This window comes from Macrotis lagotis, chromosome 5 (genome assembly GCF_037893015.1).
Source record: "Macrotis lagotis isolate mMagLag1 chromosome 5, bilby.v1.9.chrom.fasta, whole genome shotgun sequence".
In the NCBI taxonomy this organism is placed as follows: domain Eukaryota; kingdom Metazoa; phylum Chordata; class Mammalia; order Peramelemorphia; family Peramelidae; genus Macrotis; species Macrotis lagotis.
In genome coordinates, this window is record NC_133662.1 from 30,484,116 (window position 1) to 30,506,207 (window position 22,092).

Here is a 22,092-nt window from a genome sequence, read left to right on the forward strand (position 1 = left end):
GAGGAAATTTCCATCTATTGGAGAATGACTGAACAAATTGTGGAAGATAAATGTACTGGAATACTACTGTGTTATAAGAAATGATGAGCAGGAAAATTTCAGAAAAACCTGGAAAGACATTCATGAACTTATACAAAATGAAATGAGTAGAATCACCACAAGCAGCAACATATCCTGTTACAAAGGATTTATGATGGAAAATGCTGTTTACATCTAGACAAATAATTGATGGACCCTGAAATAGCTCAAATGCTGTTTTCACTTTATTTTTTTCATTTTTTTCTTTTTGTTCTTTTTCTTTCATCACTGTGACTAATATGGACATGTGTTTTACATGATTGTATATATAAAACCAACAGTAAATTACTTATCAAAACTTCATATATATATAATCAAAATTTTATAAAAATAATTTTAAAAATTGTCTTTACAACTAACTGTGAAAAAATAAAATACTATTAATTTTTTAAGTCAAAATCTGGAAGCAAATCTTCATGTTTTGTTTGGTTTTATTTGTGTGTTTCTCTAAGAGTTCTGGAAAGATGATACTGCTCAATTGTTCCACCAAACTACAGATGCTAGAGCAAATGTTGAGGAGTAACTTTCCTGAATCACTCAAGGTACCATATATCTAGTCTTTTCTTGGTAAGAGATAGCAATGTCAGATGCCTGAGAAAATATACTGCTGTGTGACTGTATACAACATATTTAACATTTCTGGTATTTTCATCAGATGAGGCTATCTGATTTGATTATGCACAGGTTATTAGAGTCCAATTAGATGAAACATGCATGACAATTTCTTTGATTAAAATGGTTTTGAGTCTTTAAGTTTTTTTTAGTTTTCCTGGCACCATATATGAAATTTGAATAGCTTTCAACAGGTTGACACTGGCCCAAAAGACAAACTTGTTCCAAGAATTATCTTCCAGAACATTAATAATTTGACTAAGTTCCATATGCATTTTCATGCAATAATATAATTGGTAAAATTATATGAATAGTGATTAAATGACTACCTTTATATATTAATACTAATAGGCTAGGAACTATTCTTATGATCTCATTGGCATAGGCGACACCCAAATGAGAAAACTTTTACTAATGCAAGTTAATATCCACTCTATAATTGAAAATCTTAGACTTTTAGAAAACTGAGAGGTCAATTAATTTACCCTGGTACACTTAGCCGATAGGTTTCAGTCGTGGGTCTTGAATTTAGGTTATGCTCCATTGCCTCTCAATAAATATTATTATATAAACTTATAGACATATAAGAAGATTTCTCCTGTCTTCATTTTTTCAAAGACTCTTAGTGATTCTAATATGTTTCTAATAAAAATATATTTATTAAGGAAAGCATTAAACATTTAAGATTGTGATGTTAATTGGTAAATGAGGTAATTTTAGATAAACCACAGTTGCTACTCTCAAGCTGCATATAGATTAGGTAAATATTCAGAAAGCAACTAGGTGACACAGAGGATAGAATGCCATGCCTGGAGTCAGGAAGACTAACTTTCCTGAGTTTAAATTCAGTCTCAGACATTTACTAGCTCTGTGACCATCGGTAAATCACTACCTCATTTTTCTCATCTATAGAAGAGGAAATATCAAACTATTTCAGTATTTTTTGCTAAGACAACCCCAAATGGGGTAACAAAAAGTCTAACACAACCGAAATGACAATAATAACAAAAAAGGCTACCAAGTAGGTAATATAATAGGGGACTTGAAAAGTTATTTAACTATGATTAACTTTTAACTGCGTTTCCATAACTCTTTATTTCTCTAGTTTCTTTATATGTCAACCCTACAAAAGAATATTTAGTATTTAAATAGTGGAAGTTATTTAAAGCATGACTTCCCATAGACTTTAAAATTTTTCTTTTCTAATCTTGAGATCAATCACTGTTTTTTGTTTGTTTTTGGTCTACACCTGAGTTTTTTAAAAAAAGAGGTATTACATTTTTAACTTCAAAACTCTTAATTCATCATTTGGAACAGAAAGAAATTATGTTAAATAGTAGAAAGCTAAGACTAAAGGGAAGATGTTACAGGGGAAACATTTTTAGCTCCAAAATTAGAAAAACTTAATAACTGGTAGAATTGTCAAAGAATTAAATGGATTGATTTGTCAAAATGCTAAAGAGTGCCTCACCACTTAAATACCCTCAAGGAAAGACTGGATGATCACATCTTCTTTCCCAGGGGGTGGGGGGTGAGGTGTTACAAGGCCATGGAGTTAAGTGACTTTCGCAAGGCCACACAGCTAGGTAATTATTAAGTGTCTTAGGTCAAATCTAAACTCAGGTCCTCCTGACTCCAGGATTGGTGTTATATTTAAGTGCCCCTAGATGATCACATCTTAAGGGTATTTTAGGATCTTGACAATTGAAGGGATTATCTAAATGTCCTCTCAGTTTCTTCCAATTTAGGGAACTTGTGGTTTTGTAAAATGTAAATTACTCTTGTTATATTTATTGACTAGCTATAGTTCATTACTCTAGATATAAATGACATTTCCAGCCCACTAAAATTACATGAATTTAAAGTAGATTCAACATTGCCTGCTTATTGCCATTTGGGGAAGGCTTCCTCAATAAAATAGATTCATTGAAAAGGAAAAAATCACAGGCTCATAGATTTGAGCTGGAAGGGACTTTAAAATTCATCTAGTCTAAATCCCTCATTTTGCAGAGAATGAAATCAAGTCCTAGAGAGGTTAAGTGATTTGTCTAAGGTCACATAGTTTACAAGTGTCAAAGGCTCAAATGCTAGTCTGTCAGAATTCAGCCCCATTCTCTATGCATGTACTATGCTGCCTCCCAAATAAAGCTCTGATTCTCCAGGCACACAAAACAACTTGGGAAGTCAGACACAAACAACAAAAGTGATCCAAGACACCAAAAGCAGGTTGACTTAACTATCCTCTAAACTTTGTCCAATGCCCTGAAACCCCAAAAGAAAATGTTTAATGAAAGTTATCATTTTGAATATAAAGACAACCAGAGGAGAAAACTCTTGCCTAGAAGCTTAGAGAAGCAATCTCATTGGAAATTTTTGAAAAGAAATTTGATTGAGGATGTGAAAGAGAGAAGTTAAGAAACAGACAGATGGACAGCTGCATTGGTACTCATGAAATGTTAAAATACCTAAAGCAAGACTTCTAGTGTTTTAGATGGATCCACTATTGAATGTTGATATAAAAGTCACAGAGGATCTATACTACTGAAAATTATCTACTGGAGTATTTGGAATTACAGAATGAAATTCAAAACTATAATTTTATACTTGATCTTATACTCTTATCCTATAAAAGCTCAAACTATTGTGTAATTATTATATCCTTCATTGTTGTGCAACTATATCTTATTTAGATTTTTCCCTTCTCAATACTCTTCCAATGAACATGTTAATATCATATATCTAATGCAAATTATATATGCAAACATATATGTGTATATATATAGTGTTTAAAAGTATGTAAAACACTTAACTAATATTTATATAGTACTTTCTATGTGCCTAGACACTTTGTCAAGAATTCTATAATTATTAAGTCATTTGATATAAAATCTTACTGGATTCACATTAGAACTCTGTCAGATAGGTACCCAATATTCCAATAAGTCTCTTAACTCACATATACCCAGACTTCAAGCTCCCATACTCTATCCACTGGGCCACCAAGCTTCCAAGTGAATTATAAAATGAATAACTGCATATATGTGCAAAGTAGCTTAATAAAAAACATTTAGGAAGGAAAACCTTACCAATTGGAGGATTGGGAATGACTTCATGGAGAGGATGGCACTTTTTTTTTATTTTTGTTTTTTAAGGGAAGGAAGTTAAAGTGACTTGCCCAGGGTCACAAAGGCCAGGGCTCTATCCACTGTATCACATAACTACCCTCCCTTTTTTGTGTATTCTTAACACCTAAACTTGGAATATGGGAATTTGATTGAAATTTGGATGGAAGCACACAAGATTACATACTTATGGCACCTGTTTTTTTTTAAAGTAGAGAGGAGGTGGAATATTAAGAAAATGGCTAGAGAAAGCAAGAAAATTCATTTCCTTTTCCTTTTTCATCTGGTTGTCTCAGGATAGCTATCATAAGCTCAATAAGATATGAAGTGAAGAATACCATCTCAACAGAATCTATCTTACTAGACTGGTGGTTGGATTCTTATTTACTTTCTCACTGGATTTGTGATTAGGTTTATGGAGCCGTAATGAACATGAATCGTGGAAATCCCTTTCAGAAGGAAGTGGTAGTGGATTCATGGCCAGATTTCAGAACTGTCATAACTCGACGACAGAAACAGGTATCTAATGGTATTGAAAATCAGTTTAAAATTTTATCTAAAGATCACAGTAGTAATAACAGGGTATGGGTTTCATTTTAAAAGAAAAAAAAAGACAACTAGGGATTAGAATCATATAGAAGGAAAGGAGCAAAGACAGTAGCCAGGGTGATTTTATATGTTTTTAAGTGAGCCATAAGTAGAAATTCTTGGGTTCATTAACAATATTATGAGTTGATCACCTTGATGGATGCAGCTCCTTTCAGCAGTTCAGAGAGTGAGGACAAATCTTTTAGACTGACTATGGACAAGGCTATCCCCATCCAGAGGAAGAAAAAGAAAACAAAACAAAACCAAAAAACTCTTCAGAATCTGTTGAACACTACATTCACTTTTTAAAAAATTTCTCTGATGTACTTCTTTCCCTTAATCCTAATTCTTCATACAAAAATGAATAATCTGTAAACATATATAAACAAATATGTATGTACAATATTAAGATGACTGTCTCTGAGGGGAGGGGGGATAGGAAGGGAGGGTCAAAGGAGATTTTGTAACTTAAAACTATACAGTTACATTTAGATGGATATTGAAAAACTTTCATAACATGTATTTGGAAAAATAAAATATCAATTTAAAAAAGTCTGGGGTCCTAGTCAAAGTAATATGTGGAGATTAGGGATGAAGCAGGGAAGAGAAGGCTACATAGGAGACAGTCTACTCTAGCTAAATGTAATGAACTAGGAAGATTGCTGATATTCAAGTTCTATGACCCTGGAACCTAGAAAAAGAGACAGCTGAAGAAAAACAGGCATTGTAAGGGAAGTGGAACCTTTTAGGGCCGATAGATTGGAAGGTTTTTCACTTGGAGAAAGTACCTCAGATGAGGTGGCCTGAGGAAAAGTCCCAGTTGATGTACCTGATCTGAGGCTATGCTATTGAAACTACATTATTAATATACTAATTAGTTTAGTAAGATAGGGCTTTTCACTTGTATGATTTTCTCTAGCATACATTTAGCAGTACAAGAATAAAATCAGAAAACATAGTCTGGGGGAGATAATCCAAGGTTGAAGTTTGGCAAGCTGTGGTAATAAAAAGACAAACAGGTAAGGAATGCAAAGAGAAAGGACTGTGTATCATCAAATTAATTAACTACAGGGTAAAAGTTGCAATTGTAGGGTCAGGAAAGCAGAGCAAGAAAATGAATCCAGAGAACAAGGAGGGATTGAGGACATAGAGATCAAAAATGGAAAAAAAAAATAGGCTAAAGAGGAGTGAGAAAGGAGCAGCTAGGTGACACAGTGGGTAGAGACCTGGCTGGAGGCAGGAGGCCCTGAGTTCATATCTAACCTCAGACCTTGAATATGGGCTGTGTGACCTCGGGCAAATTACTCAATCCCAATGACCCTACACCTCCCCCACCCTACATACATTAAAAAAAGAGGAGTAGGAAAGAAGAAAAGATGGAAGGATAGTTTGACATGATCAGAGAGAGGGATTTGAGAGTGCTGGATCATAAGATTAGATGGGGATAAAGACTGGATTTTAGACTTCATTGATATAGGAAATTTCTGGTTGAGAAAAATTATTCCACAAATGACAGTAGTAGCCTCACTGCAATTTAGAATTGAGAAAATTACCTAGAGAACTGAGATTAAGTGATGTGTTCAGAGTCTCATAACTAAAATATATAGATATAATAAGTGGAAGGGACTTTTAACATTCCTCTAATAAGATATATAGATCTCTAGATACGTATCTATATTAGAATAAAAGTTAAATTAGCCTCTTTGTAATTACTAGTCACTTTTCTCATTCAGATCTTTGGAATAAAGGTATGACAAATTTAACAACTATCATATATGTTATTGTTAAAAATATTGGTTTTTGTCAAATCACAAACACATGGAAAATACTGAGATAAAAGCTAATGCAGGTGATCTGTTTGGTTACTTTTACAGACAGTACACATAAGAACACAAAATACATTCAGAATTAAATCTAATTAAATATAATTCAAACCTGAGCATTTGATGTTTACTAGAATATAGATCAAATCATAACAAAAAGTGTATATTTTTCTTTTTTGTTTTTGCAAGGCAATGGGATTAAGTGATTTGTACAAGGTCACATAATTAGGTAATTATTAAGTGTCTGAGGATGGCTTTGAACTCAGGTCCTTCTGATTCCAGGACTGGTACTCTATCCACTGTGCTACCTAGTTGCCCCTATGTATATATTATTCAAGGAATTTATTTTTATTCTACACAATTTGGTTAAACTTTTTTCTTTTGGTTAATATTGTTTTTATATCTAACTGTTCTTCTAAACACCAGATTTCAAATACTTGAAGACAGTTACAACACCCCTTGGTAACCTTAACTCTTTCAAACAATTCTCATGTGGTATCATCTTCAGGCCCATTATGATCCTGGTCACCCTTCTCTTCATTCTCTCTCGTCTGTCAATATTCTGCTTAAAATAGTGTTCTGGGGATTGAGCACAATACCTCAGATATGTTTTAGCCAGGACAGAGAAAAGAGAAACTATCATTTCCCTACTTTGGGACTTTGGTTTTTAAAATTTTTTTTAAAAATGATTTAGACTATATTCCATTCTCCCAAGGTTAATGATTGAAAAGGAGGGAGTAGTTATTGATTTAAGGATTTAGTATTAATAGAATTCCCACCTATCAGAGTATTGTGATAATACAGAACAGAATTAAGTATAACCTTCAAGAAGACCAATATTGAGGAGCAGTATATTCAAGGTGCATATAAAAGGGAAGTCAGTATCTGAGTGGCTATGGTACAGAAACACAATTCTACTGGATCCAGTGATGAAGAATCATGGTGGGAGGAGAAGGAACTCAAATTTGAAACTTAATATTGGTAGAGGTGTCCACCAGCTTTTTCATGGATAATGGAGAGTTTCAGTATAGTTACAATGAATCAAGTCAAAATAACATTCAATTCTAGGGAATAGATTATCATGAGAATAAGGGACCATGAACTCTCTTTCATCCTTCAAATGACATCATCTTTTATTCTTGTGCACACCTTCTGACTATTTTTTTGTTTTTTTGCAAGGCAATGAAGAAAGTGACTTGCCCAAGGTCACATAGCTACATAATTAAGTGTCTGAGGTCACATTTGAACTCAGGTCTGCCTGACTCCAGGGTGGGTGCTCTATTCACTGTGCCACCTAGCTACCCCTGACTATTCTTTATGCTTTCCTCTGGAATCAACTTCAGTCCTTGATTATGAAAGTGGGAATAGAGAGATAGTACTTCTTTTCTACAATTCTTCTATTCTGTACTTCAACAGGCATTCCACACTCAGGATCCCTTAAGAAACAGAGAAGGTAAATAAGCTCAAGTTAACCAATTAAATGCTTTCTGGCATCATTTTTTCCTGTTCTGAAAGTTCTGAGATGCTTATTAGGCCTTACTAATGGGACTTAAGTGTTACACACTTCAGTGTGGCATAATTAGGGAGACAACAAATGCAATGGATAGATAATCCAATCCTAGGAAGAATAAGAGCCACTAATACTAATTACATATTAGCAAAAGGAAAATTCAAAGGATTCAGAATCTTCTAGAATATGATTTGCCTTTCCCATTTAATCATTGCTTGAGAGACATTCCACTTCTTTAATACTGTCTAAAAATGCTCAGCAACAATTGTATATATGTATACAAACATATAAAAACTCCCATTTATGTGTATAATAATAATAATTAGCATTCATTTAATGCCTACTATGTGTCAGACCCTATGAATTGCATTACAAATATTGTATCATTTGATCCTCACAACAACCTTGGAAGGCAGGTGCTATTATGACCCATTTTATAGTTCAAGAAACTGAGGTAGACACAAGTGACTTGTTTAGGGTCACACAGTTAATCAGTGTCTGAGGTCACATTTGAACTCAGGTCCTCTTGATTCCACTAACTCTATAAATGTGTCCATTTTCACATAGATACACCTAGACATACATAGATACATGTGTGTATCCATATTACCTACATATATACATTTAGATATCTATATACATCTGTACCTATATATGCATATATGAATGTATCAGAATATGCACATACCTATTATACAAGTTCAGTTGTGTCTGACTCTCTCTCTGCTGTTTTGAAAAGCAATTTGTAATTCTAAAAAAATAAATAAATACTAAAAGACCCTATCTGCTGTTTTGTTTCTGGGTTTGTTTTTTTTTTTTGGCAAAGATACTTCATGGTTTCCCATTTTCTTCTCCAGCTCATTTTACAGATGAGAAACTGAGGCAAACAGGGTTAAGTGACCTGTCCAGGGTCACACAACTAGTAAGTATAGGAGGCCAGATTTGAAGGAAGATAAGTCTAGCTGCCTTACATAATACATTTAATCACATATATACATATATGATATCTTTTGGCATTAACTAATTTAAAGGAGAAATTCTACTTAAGAATTTTGAGCTGAGAAGGACACAGACCTTCATGATTTGAATCCCCTATAGATTTTTTGCTTGTTTGTTTGTTTTAGGGTTTTTTTGCCAGGCAAATGGGGTTAAGTGGCTTGCCCAAGGCCACACAGCTAGGTAATTATTAAGTGTCTGAGACAGCATTTGAACTCAGGTACTCCTGACTCTGAGGCCAGTGCTTTATCCACTGTGCCACCTAGTTGCCCCTCCTATAAACTTTTGTTAATTTTGTTTGTTTGTTTGTTTTGGTTTTGCAAGGCAATGGGGTTAAGTGACTTGCCCAAGGTCACACAGCTAGGTAATCTTTAAGTGTCTGAGGTCAGATTTGAACTCAGGTCCTTCTGACTCGGGGGCTGGTATTCTATCCACTGTACCACCTTGCTGTCCCAAACTTTTATTAATTTCATAACTATATACTTCTCCTAGGCTAAAACAGATGACCTGGACCATTATACCAATGCCTATGCAGTCTTCTATAAGGATATCAGAGCTTACCATAAACTTTTAAAGGAGCCTGATGTTATCAACTGGGAACAAGTCTTTCAGATACAAGGTGAAGTGAAGTATGTGAAAAGAGCAATGGACTCAGCAGTTTTTCTTCCCATTTTCCCTCATAACTCTGTTGGTTATTTGCTTTAGTGAGGAGTTAATATTTGCTTTTAAAAGTATGTTTCTTTGTTATGTGAAGAACTGACTCTTATGGAAAGAAGACCCTTTAAATTGGCATTTCTTTTAATGAAAGGAATTCTAATAGTACCAGTTATAGAGTTCTATAGTTCTTTCAAAAAGTGAATACATGTAACATTATTCCCTTTTCATCCTCCTTACACAATCCCAGTATATTGAAATATGATTGATCCAACAGGGAAGTTTAATATTCTTCCACAATTAGAAAGACTTAATAGTGGCATCTCCATTCTTTAATTACAAGGTCAATAATCTCCCTCCTTTTCTCAACAAACAGTATAGAACACATTATTTTAGCTTTGGTTCATTTTAAAATTATTTGCCCTATAAGCTAAATCATTAAGGCTATGAAAAATCTTTGGTTCCTCAAATCTGTATCCTCTCAATTCATATTTTACCAATATATATTTCTCCTTTTCCCTTTTGTTCCTGGTTCCTAATTATAGGGGTCATAGAATGACCATTTGCTTAGCATAATACAATCAGATTTGACTGTTGATGGAGCTTTGAATTAATCCAACCATTTTGAAAAGCAATTTGTAATTCTAAAAAAATAAGTAAATACTAAAATATCCTTATTTTTTGACCCAGAGATTACATTGCTAAGAAGATACCCTTAAAAGTCAGACAGAAAACAAAATTCCATATACACAGATATATTAATGATTATTCTTATAACTCACAAAGAAACAGAAATGAAGTATATACCCATTTATTTTGGAGAATAGCTAAGCAAATTGTGGTACATGAATAAATATTAAAGAATATTACTTCAAGAAATGATGAATATGAAGCATTCAGGGAAGAGTAAAAGGACATATGAAATGATGTCAAAAGGTGTGCACAAAAATAAAAGATGATGTCATTTGAAGGATGAAAGAGAGCTGTGACCCTTCTTCATGATTCCTTATTCTCATGATAATTATTGCCCTAGAATTGAATGTTATTGTAACTATACCAAAACTCTCCATTATCCATGAAAAAAAGCTGGTGGACTCCTCTACCAATATTAATCAGAATCAACAAAACAATATATATAATAGCTACAAGAGTATAAGTAGAAAGGGGAGGAAAAACCCGAATACTGAGTAATTATAATGAGTAAGTTTGACCTTGGATAAAAGTGGGGAAAAAATGCATCTACTTTTTTTCCTAGCATAGGGGGGAATATATACAGAATATTGTGTTTCAGGCATGATGGATTTGTTGATTTTCCAAACTGCCCAACCCCCTTTTCCCCCCAAATCTTTTCCATAAAATATGTCTTGCTAGTTTTTTGGAGGAAAAAAAGGACATATTTGCAAATGAAAGAAACAAAATATATTAATAAATATAAGATTAATATGCAATTAATTTCTTTAATTCCTGACCCAAATCACCTATATAAATAAAAATGATTAAGATTAGGTGTATATATAAATGCCCATAATCTCTGCCACTGAGGGAGGCCAAGGTTTGTAAATTGCTTAAGCTCAGGAATTATGAGCTTCACTAGGGTTAAAGATGATTATGTGTTCACATTAAGTATAATGCCAATATGGTGAGCTCTTAGGAAAAGAAGACCACCAGCCTCCTAAAGAAGGGTGAACCTGCCCAGATCAGAAACAGAGCAGGTCAGAGTTTCTGTGTAGATTAGTAATAGTATAGGTCCATGAGTTACTTTTGCTATTCCATCTTGTGTGAGATGAAATTCAGTCTTAAAAGCAGGAAGGAAGGAAGGAAGGAAGGAAGGAAGGAAGGAAGGAAGGAAGGAAGGAAGGAAGGAAGGAAGGAAGGAAGGAAGGAAGGAAGGAAGGAAGGAAGGAAGGAAGGAAAGAGGGAGGGAGGGAAGAAAAGGAGAGGAGGGAAGGAAGGAGGCAAGTAGGCAAGGAAGGAATCATGAATACAGCACTAAAACACACTAAAAAAATTTGAGAAGGGAATACAAATGACAATTTTATTTTAGCTTTGTAAAATTTAATCCTCAATTTTGTTTAAGACAAACTGCATAATAGAATATTGTGACTTCACATGAAATCCTCATCTTTTGCCTTACTTTGTATACTGAAATTAAGTTCCTAATAAAAAAAAGAATGTTATGTTGTACCAATGTATTTCTACCAATCACCAATCTTTTTTAGCCTTTGACAGCATATGGAGTAATGTTAAACTTTGTTCAAGAGTCATAGAACTCAAATCCCATCATGGGTACTTGATTATGACTGAACAACAAAGATGAAGTTTTCAGAGTTAGGTTTCTCCCTTGTAGAATGAGGATAAGCCTAGAGGCTTGTTGTGAGAACAGTGCTTTGTAAATCTTAGAAGTATTATTCAAATGCAAATTCTTATTTGTTGTTACCACATTTATTTCTTGGAAGTTATTTTTGAAAGTATTGTACTGTCTTTTGGACACTAGATCAGATCTATCAATCTATCTGTCTAGTTATGTTTATATACACATACATTTCATGCATGTAGATAGATATATCTCTGAAAAAGATACTGTATTTGACAAACTAACCTCTATTGTTGTTGAATATCCCATAAATCAAAAAGACTTAGACTTAAATCCTCCATCAGGCATTTATTAGCTACATGACTTTAGGCAAACCATTTACACTATCTAAGCCTTACTTTATTCATCTGCAAAATGGGTGAAATAATAACAGCTCCTAACTTCATGGTTTTATTGGGTTAATATGAAACAATGCATACAAAGCACTTTGCAAACCTTAAAACTCTATATAAATATTAATTATCATTCTTATATTTGAGATATTATTTTAAATTTGTTAAATGTAGCTTAATCCCCTGAAGACAACCAAGTAATTCTCCAGTTTCCATATTACCTAGTTATGAATCCTTTAGAGGTGGCACCCATGTGGCATAGTGGATAGAATTCTAGATTTGAAGTCAGGAAGACCATCTTTGTGATCCTGAGAAAGTCACTTAATCTTTGTTTGCCTCAGTTTCCTTATCTATAAAATGGATAAAATATAGCCCTTGACTTCCAGCTTTGTTGTGATGATATTCAGGGGATATAATACTCTAAGGAAAGCATTTAACACAACGGTTGCCACATAGCAAACAATATATAAATGTTAACATTATTATTCAGTTAAGTATAAATGGAATAGTCTGATCTTTAGGATCCCTGACATTTTTTATATCTTATTATTTACTTTATAAACAGAAGTAGGAAATGTTACCTGGCCCTTAAGGAGTTTACAATTCTATTTTGAAAATCAGGCTTAACAACAGAGCAAATTTGATACTTCCTTGTTAAATTTTATAATAAGTCTTTAAAAAACAAACATGCAACAAGTTCATGAGTTCATATGTAATCTCCATTTTTTTCTTTGAAAACTGATAACTTTGTTGATGATTCTTAAAGTCATACCAGAAAGTAAGATATGAAGGAATAAAAAAGGAAATTATATGCAATATAGGACTTAATAAAAGTCTACCTAAATGCAGTGGATTGAGTGTTAGATCCAGAATCAGAAAGATGAATCTTTCTGAATTCTAATCAGACTTCAGATACTAGCTGCATGATACTTGGCAAGTCACTCAACCCTGTTTACCTCAGTTTCCTTATCTGTCATATGAATCGGAGAAGGAAATAATGAACCACTGAATATTTTTGCCAAAAAACTTCAAATGAGTTCACAAAGAATCAGATATAACTGGAAAAAATGACAATACAGAAAATATATAACTAACAAGTTTATGGCTTTTTAAAAAAATATTTATTTAAGGCAATGGGGTTAAGTGACTTATACAAGGTCACACAGGGAATTATTAAATATCTGAGACCAGATTTAAACTCAGGTCCTCCTGATTCCAGGGCCAGTGCTCTATCCACTGAACCACCTCCTGACCTCAAGATTATGTTTTTCTAATACTATCCTATATAAATATATATTTAACACTTTCATATATGACCTAATTTATTAAAGAAGTCAATTGACACTTGAGGCCTCTCCCCTAGGTGACTGAGTCAGACCTTGAAAGTACATTTAAAGAATCACAGATGCAGAGCTAGAGGGAATCTTAAATTTTAGAAGTCATTGATGTGTTTTATAGATTAAGAAAATGCAGCACAAACATGAAGTCATGAAGAATAAGTGACAGAGTTAAGATTATTAAATAGAGTTTCTCTGACTCTGAGTTAGGCCACTGTTGAACAATTTTTTTTCAGACTTCAAAATTAGTTTTCTATCTACCATACCTTGTAAGTAGCTATTTCATTTAGTGTATACTCTAAGTACATTAAGAATTCTGTAATGAACAGTTGCTCTTTATTTCTCAAATAGAACATTCATATTCATTATCTTCATAGGACTCCAGGATGGGATATATGAAGTTTCAAAGGCTGTTGCGAACTCAAAACAGTTGGATGTAAATTTGTCTTCCTTTAAGGCAATTGAATTTTCTCCATTCCCTATGCCAGATGTCAATTCCAGGTGGGTTGTCAATTTTCTGAGTTTAGGGGAGGATTACTATTAAGAAAATATATAAAGCAGAGCTTGGTACATCCAAATTTTTCTTTGGGAATATTTAGGGACTTGGTACTGAAATTGATCTTAGAACTGAAATGCAGTTTTCAGAGTTTTTCAGAGGGGTGAAGTTGATACGAGTAAAGTAAAACCATTGCACTTCCTTTTTCCCCACACAAAGCATACAACAAAGAAGTTTTTCATTTCCCCTTAGATATTAAGTAGGAATAGCTTTTACGTTGTCTACAGTGAGCTCAAATCATGTTATTTTACATTTGCATTCTCATATCCAAATAGTTGTAAATCAACAAAAAAAATTATCTAAGCTTAGCATTTGTTTAGCAAGAATAATTGATTTGAATAGGATTCTGCTATATGCCTCCTTCCTGAGGCTGTCACCTAGTTGAGCTCCTGACACACCCATCTCTACTCAAACATAACTTCCATGAGGTTTGTCCTTTAAAAAGCTGAAATTGTGGATACATTTCATTTTGCTTTCCAGAGGTCATTTGTGAATCTTTACAGGAATAAAAAAAAGTTAGTTGTAGCTTCCAGCATTATCATAACAAAAACTTGGACAAAATTAGAAACCAATATTAAATTATAAATGAGTAGTGATCATTTTCATCATGATCTTGTTCTCATCTTTTACTTGGTTTATATGGAATATAACATTATCAATATTATAATTATAAAACAATAGTCACTAAGGCCTATTAATCACAACCCTTTTTATTCTTATACTGAATATTGGCCTAGGAGCTGAAACTTTCTGCATAAAGTTAAACTGTGCCCATCAGACCACTGACCCCACTCATTCATTATTTGTTCAGTATCCTGCTCATGAAGAAAATAAATTTTAAAAAAACTGGGGTATACTGTCACACTTGGCTATTGCTAACTAGAAGATCTACTGATCCTGTAACATCCTACAACAGACCATTTTCTGTATTTGACCATGTCCACATTGGCAATAAGAACTTTTCAGTTTTTGGATCATGTCATCTGTCTTCTTTTGGTTACAATTCTGAAGAAGGAATTAAAGCCAAAGGCAGATTGTTTTCTTGTTTAGCAGTTAGACAGCTGACTGACTGCTAAAGTCATCTTTAACTCTAGAGAAAAAGCTAACAATGCAGTGCTGGAACTTAATGATGATCAGAAATTCTTAAAGTGCCCAAAAGGGATGCCACAGAGAACTGGAATTTGCTTACTTCTCAGACAGTTGACATCCCTCTTGTATGAGATGACTTTGTAGTTGCTACTCTGTAATCTATTAAAAAAAGATCATAAAACTGGTAGGCACAATGAAATTAGAAAATATATTCCTGTCTTAATGTTGAATATTATCAACAGTATAACAGGTGATAACTTTAGTCTTATTTTTCCCTCTATAATGTTCTTCTGTAATGACAGTCTTTCTGCCTAGGATTTAGGTATATATAGTCCATTCAATTCTAATTATTGCAGGTTACTTTTAGTATAAGCTCTTTTTTTCCTACTTTTTTCTCTCTCTGTTTTTAATGCCAAGAGATATGTAGATTTAGAATAGAGAATTTGTAAAATATTTCAAATGACTATGCAGAAGATCTATGATTTCAAAAGGTAGGGAATTCCTGGTGTGGGAACTCTTTCCACTAGTATAAGTCCTACCAAGGTTCTATGGTGAATGTCAGAAGACAGAATTTGATAAGATTTTTAAATTCTAAAAAGGAGTACTATCATGGTAAACAGTTCTTAATTTTCATCAGTAACAGCAATATTGTTTTAAGAATGAATTTGAGCAAATGAGTTATTTTATTATTATAAATTTCCAAATTAATTAAAGAACATTTGAAGAAAGGAAATATTTGAATCCAGAAAAAAGAATTGATAATAGAAGTATGTAAAGAATAATTTTAGGTGTAGCTAGGTAGCTCAGTGGATAAAGCACCGGCCCTGGAGTCAGGAGTACCTGGGTTCAAATCCGGGCTCAGACACTTAATAATTACCTAGCTGTGTGGCCTTGGGCAAGCCACTTAACCCCATTTGCCTTGCAAAATCCTAAAAAAAACAAAGAATAATTTTTACATACATATGTGTGTGTACACATATTTAAAAACAAGATATAGATACATTACACATTAATATGTAGATTTACATACACACATCTATTTGTTTCTAATGGTAGTCATCTTTAGGCTGGGTGGAAGTTTAAAAAAAAGAAATTTCATGATAATTTTGTTGTATGTTTGAAAGGAGTAGCAAGTTGTGTATAGTAGATTTCCAGTTTCATTTACAATCATGTTTTGTACTGTAGCATGCTAAAAATGTTTATTTTGTTTTATATATTAAGAATAAAATTTAAAAAGAATAAATGAACTTATGTTAAAGTAGAAAAGATTTATATTAGTTATAAGGAAAAACTGATGCTCAGAATTTTTTAAGTGCCTCAAAGGGGTGGCCCAGAGAATCTATTTTTTTGCAAATCAATCAAGTACTTTAGCAATTTGACATTACTTTGCCTAAAATGATTTCATCTGTAAATTTGTTTTGCAAGAAGGATGTGAGCAAAATGATTTCTAATTCTGTGATTAAATCCCATCTAACATGCCATATTTTCCTTTAGAGTGGTGTCTTCCCCTCAGTTGTCTTACCTGAGTGTTGCTGAGGCTGATCTGCTTAACAGAACTTGGTCACGGGGTGGAAATGAACTGTGTCGCCAGTACCTTGCCAACCTCATCTACTGTTTTCCTAGTGTATGTGTCCGAGATGAAAATGGAAATCCAGTTTCCTGGGGTATGACAGATCAGTTTGCTACAATGATTCACGGTTACACCTTGCCCAATCACCGCAGAAAAGGTTATAGCCGTCTAGTGGCTATAACACTGGCTAGGAAGCTCCAAAGTCGGGGATTCCCAAGTCAAGGCAATGTCTTAGATGAAAATTTAGCATCGATATCTCTTCTTAAAAGCCTTAATGCTCATTTTCTGCCTTGTCGCTTTCATAGACTTATCCTCACTCCTAGGGCTTTCTCTATCTAGATACCTATCCCTAAAATAGAATTGATAGTCTTTCTTACTTTCTCTATCTAGCCAATGCTTTCTTATTTACCAGGGCATAAGGAATGAAAATGGAAATAGGACAGTCCCAATCTTGCCCTGGAAAAGACATGAAGGATCAGATCTAGGAGACGATGATTCTATTCTTTCCAGGCTCCTTTGGAAGTAACTAAAGTTGTCAGGAGCTATCAAAAAATGGCTATAGCTGCCATTCTTTGATACACAACTCAAAACAATTCCATGCTTCAGTTTCATGGATAGGCTAATGTAGGGGACAGCAGTGCTTCCTTAGCATGCATGACAGAGACTAGCACTGCAAGATAAAAGACTTATTACAAGCATTTTTCTATAGCAGTTGCTCTAGATTACTAACCTAGCTCTCCAATACCTTGATCTCCCTATATTAACCCCCATCAACTTCTCTTCTGGTAATGTTTTACTCAGCTATTCATATATCAGCCTTTATTTTCCCTTTCCCTTTATCATATTGACTCACCTCTGTTTCCAAGAGCTAGGTGATGTCAGTAAATAGAACAGTGGATCTGGAATCAGGAAGATCTGAGTTCAGATCTGGTCTCAAATATCACTTGTTTGATTCCATTTCCTCAACTATAAAATAGGCATAATAATAGCACCTTTCATAGAACTGTGAAGATCTAATGAGAAATCTGATACATACTTAATTCCCTCTCTCCCTTCCCTTTCCTTTCATCATCTATCTTTAATAATCTTGCATGTTGGAATAGTAGTAGTGTGGTCTACTTAAATCCTAAGAGTGGTTGTTGATGATGTTTGTTCTTCATTCTGAAAGAAGTCCATGACATTAAGGAGGTGATGCCATGACAAGCACATGAATCAGATTTGAGGGGGGGGTACTGTGCTAAGTCACCAGCCTCACATTCTCCTCTGGAGTCATCTGTATATGGCTATATGGCCAGATATGAATTAGAACAATTGGAGATGGCATTAGATCAAGTTTGCAGTCAAGGTTGAATGACTTGCCCAAGTCACAGTGCTAGTAAGTGTCTAGTGTCTGGGGTTGGATTAAAAAACCCCATCCTCCTGACTCCAAGGTCAGTGCTCTGTCCACTACACTACATAGCTGGTCATGTTGCTGTTACTGTTTCTGAGCCAATCACTATACATCTCTTTCTTTTACTTTGTGACTTATCCCCTCCTTCCACCTCCCTCCCCTCACCCCTCCATTTGTCAGCTTTAAAGATATAAATTTATCTGTTCTAAGACAATGTTTGTAACTGCTCTTGGTCTAAAGTTCAAGGAACTGAAATTCTTAATTATGGGAAGAAACCATTGCACAATAAAACACTTGAAAACCACTGGGATTGAAACTCTCAATCTTTTTTTTTTAAATAATACTTTTAGCCTTTCGTTTGATAAAACAAATTGTCATAGGATGACCATGCTACTGAGTAGAAAACTGAATATGATTGCATATTTTACTCTTAAGCAGGGGGTCAGAAAAGGCATATTGGCATCCAATAAATTTGATAATTTCATGTAGAAACAAAACTAAGACAACTTGACAGGGAGATTCTATTGACAGTTACTATAATTTAATATTTCAATAGTTCTGCTGGTATCTGTGACATTCTTAAGGTTTTAACCCTCTCCCTAGGTTAGAACAAAGTGACATTTAAATAAAATAAAATTAGGCAGCTTGGTGATACAGTGGGACAATTAGATGGTGAAGTGGATGGAACACCAACCCTGGAGTAAGAAGGACTTGAGTTCAAATTTGACCTCAGACAGTAGACATTTACTAGCTGTGTAACTCTGTACAAGTCACTTAACCCTGACTGCCTACAAAAAAATTAAATAAATAAAATAAAAACAGGATATAAATTTGTAGATTTGACCTAAAGGGGAGTTTATTGGTTATCTATAACTTTATTGGTTATCTATTTTAACCATTTCATTTTTCTGATGAGAAAACAGATTCAGAAAATTTAGGTTGACTGGTCTTAGGTTTATGTAGAGCAGAAGAGTAGAAATTGGCAAGAGTTTTGATTCTGTAGTAAAAGGACTTGAATTCAAGTCTATTTTCTGATTGCCTGTAGACATGGTAAACCACTGCTACCTGTGGACATGGGTAAACCATTTAAAGTTCTTGGTGCTCAGTAAATATGTGTTGGGCTAGATGACCTTTGGAACCCCTTTCTACTTTAGATCCATAATCTTAAGAACCTAGGCACTCTGATTTCCAATCTAACACTCTTTCTACTAATTCATCCTGCTTTCTTTACAGATTAAGATTTGAGAAACTAAATATGTGAAGTACAACCTATTAAGAAATATATAATATGCATATCTGAGGTATTGCCCCTATTCCTTAGCCCAGGGATGAGGAACCTCCAGTCCATGGACTGTATTGATCTGGTGCTGCCAAGGCAACCACAGGCAGGACTAGAAATTGAAAAATTTTCGGTGCTTTTTAGGGGTGAATTGATTAAATGTTTGACCAAATATAACTTGTCAATGATATTATAAATATAAACACTCTTGGATAAAGGACAATACTTTCTTTGAAACCTAATCTTAAAGATACCTGTAATACCTAAAGGTTAAATGATTTACCCATTTTTGCATTGTAATATGCAAGAAGAGATATGCAAAGCCATTATGCTTCAGAAATTGAATTGGAACCCATTTTCTTTGTTCTAATATCAGTTCTCTGTTCAATGTATCAAGCTGTCAGTTTGTGTTAGAAGTCATAAAATCAATAAATTTCATATTGTCAAGTGAAAAATTTCCAGGTATCTGAGTAAAGAGACCCAGAAAATTTGAATGGATTGCTCAAAATCAAATCATTTTAACACAAAAAGCACCAGAACCCAGCTCTTCTAATTATCAGGCTAATAGTCTTTGTTTTTCTCCACATTGCTTCCCTTAGCTTACCAAGTTTCTAGATGTTTGTATGTTTACCTCAAAAGAGATGTACTTGTCAGAGTGCCTTAAAAATTCCTTGAGTTTAATAATAAAGGTATGAATTCACACTTTGTATTCATTTCTGCTTTAAAGCAACTATAGATAAAATGGCTATTGGAATATAATAAGATTGACTAGGCCTTATAAATTACATATTGTCATATCCCATACATGGAGTCTCATTGCTACCTTGTGGAGCTGCCAAATTTTTTATAGGTTTCTGAAGGTTTTGATAACCTGAATGTGTTAGGTAGGAAAGGTAGCCCAGTACCAGGAAGAAACTTTGCAGAACATGGACAGTAAATTTAGATAAGAAATGTTCTTTTAGGGGCAGCTAGGTGGATAATTACCTAGCTGTATGGCCTTGGGCAAGCTACTTAACCCCATTTGTCTTGTGAAAAAAAAAGCCTAAAAAAAAAAGAAATGGCTAAAAATTATAGGTTTCTATGGTTAATATAGTCATCTCTAATTTGTTGGATTTAAAGTTCATTAAAGGGCTTTTATTCCAAAAGAATGTTTCTTTAGAGTAAGAGTCATTTTTTCATTATCACAGATATGTAGCACAGTGCCTTGCATTGGTAGACCCTTAATTACTGAATAGATTTGTTTCATTACATGCCCCAACAAATATTTTCAATTATTGTGAAACATAAAATTCATACAAAATCTATGAAATGAATCAGGATAAATGAAGTAAAAGAGATGGATAAATGGAAGGTAGCTAGTGTCCTTTGGTCATCTCATCTCAACAAACAGAAAGATAATAAGGATATGACCACTTAGGAAACATAGTATAAAGATGAAATATCATTCTAGAGAGAGTACCTAAAAAGAAAAAAAATGAGAACCAAGAAAAGGTAGATAATAGAATCTAGAATTGGAAGAATTGCTAGAAATCATTTAGTCCAGTTCATTCATCTTACTGATGAGGAAACAGCAGATCAGAGAGATAAAATGATTCCCCCAATAGTAAATGGGAATACTCAATCCAAAACAATTGTGCAATATTTTCCTTGGTTATTCTCTTTTGGCTTAGTTCAGTTTTTTTTTTTGGTTAGTAAGCATTTATTTTCTCTCCCTCAACTCACACACTAAAAAAAAGAAATATAATATATATATATATATATATATATATATATATATATATATATATATTCTTTGTCCTGTGTTTCCTGCATAAAGTTCAAATTCCTTTGCTTGACATCAAGAAATGAAGCATCCATAAAACTTCCTCCAGTAGTAAGAAATGATTAATTGGAGTAATGTGGATATATTAGAAGATTTATATAAACTGATAAAAAAAATGGGTCAATGCAAAAGAATACAATGCTTGTTAACAATGTAAATGAAAAGATCACCGAAAGGAAGCTAAATAGTGGAGATATCATAGAGCAGATGATTAAACACAGGTCTTTTCTCATCATGATGGTGCCAGGGACTTCAAATGCTTAAGTGAAACCATTTTTTGACCAAAAGGGAATATTTCAATTTACTGGAATTTCTTTTTTAACAACTGACTGATGTAAGGGAAAAAGATATCAATAAAAGAGTTTCTTTTTGGTTTGTTTTAGAGACTGTTTCTCAGATACAACTGTAAATCTTATTATTTTGGGGGTCCTGTACTTTAAAATATTTATGGTAGGTTGGATATGGGAAAGTAGACAGGGAAAGCATGAAAAATTTCCTCTTCCTCAAGTCCAGATCTATCATGAATCAATATGACAAGTCTCAAGAATTTTTGAAATTGTCTTTCCCTAAAATAACCTCTAATTATTTCATTTCTTAAATTTCATTTTGATTTGGTCCTTTATTAATGGTGTAAATGACTTTTGTTTATCTCTAATTAACTTAATGAGTTTTAATATAGGCTTCTTTCCTTTTATCCAACCATTCAATCAGAATGTGAAATTCACTTCATAAGACCACTGAAGGAAACACAGCAGATAGCCACATTAAGGAATAATATGGTTAATGAAAACAAACTGTAATTACCCAAAATGATAAGATTTATCAGTATCCACAGTTTTTGTCCATATGCCTTCTGAATTTTTTTTATCACTATATAACTTTTGTGGGATGATTTTCATAAAACATTTGCACTTGTAGGTATGGTAATAGTCTAACCCTGAACTGATACTAAAACACTTA

The 22,092-nt window shown here is 33.6% G+C and overlaps 1 protein-coding gene across 1 annotated transcript; it reads left to right on the forward strand.

Moving 5' to 3' along the window:
* The first annotated feature begins 496 nt into the window (after nucleotides 1-496).
* GLYATL3 (glycine-N-acyltransferase like 3) lies at nucleotides 497-18,487 on the forward strand. The gene is made up of 5 exons (XM_074237162.1): nucleotides 497-620; nucleotides 4,224-4,331; nucleotides 9,222-9,348; nucleotides 13,804-13,927; nucleotides 16,566-18,487. The coding sequence occupies exons 1-5, from the start codon at nucleotides 543-545 to the stop codon at nucleotides 16,978-16,980; spliced, it is 852 nt and encodes a 283-aa protein (XP_074093263.1). The 5' UTR covers nucleotides 497-542; the 3' UTR covers nucleotides 16,981-18,487.
* The last annotated feature ends 3,605 nt before the right edge of the window (nucleotides 18,488-22,092 follow it).

Excerpts from the sequence above, each read along its gene's own strand:
- GLYATL3 (XM_074237162.1), top strand. The coding sequence starts at position 543 with ATGATACTGCTCAATTGTTCCACCAAACTACAGATGCTAGAGCAAATG. Across the intron at positions 4,332-9,221 it reads TAACTCGACGACAGAAACAG|GCTAAAACAGATGACCTGGA; the intron begins GTATCTAATGGT and ends TACTTCTCCTAG. Across the intron at positions 13,928-16,565 it reads ATGCCAGATGTCAATTCCAG|AGTGGTGTCTTCCCCTCAGT; the intron begins GTGGGTTGTCAA and ends ATTTTCCTTTAG.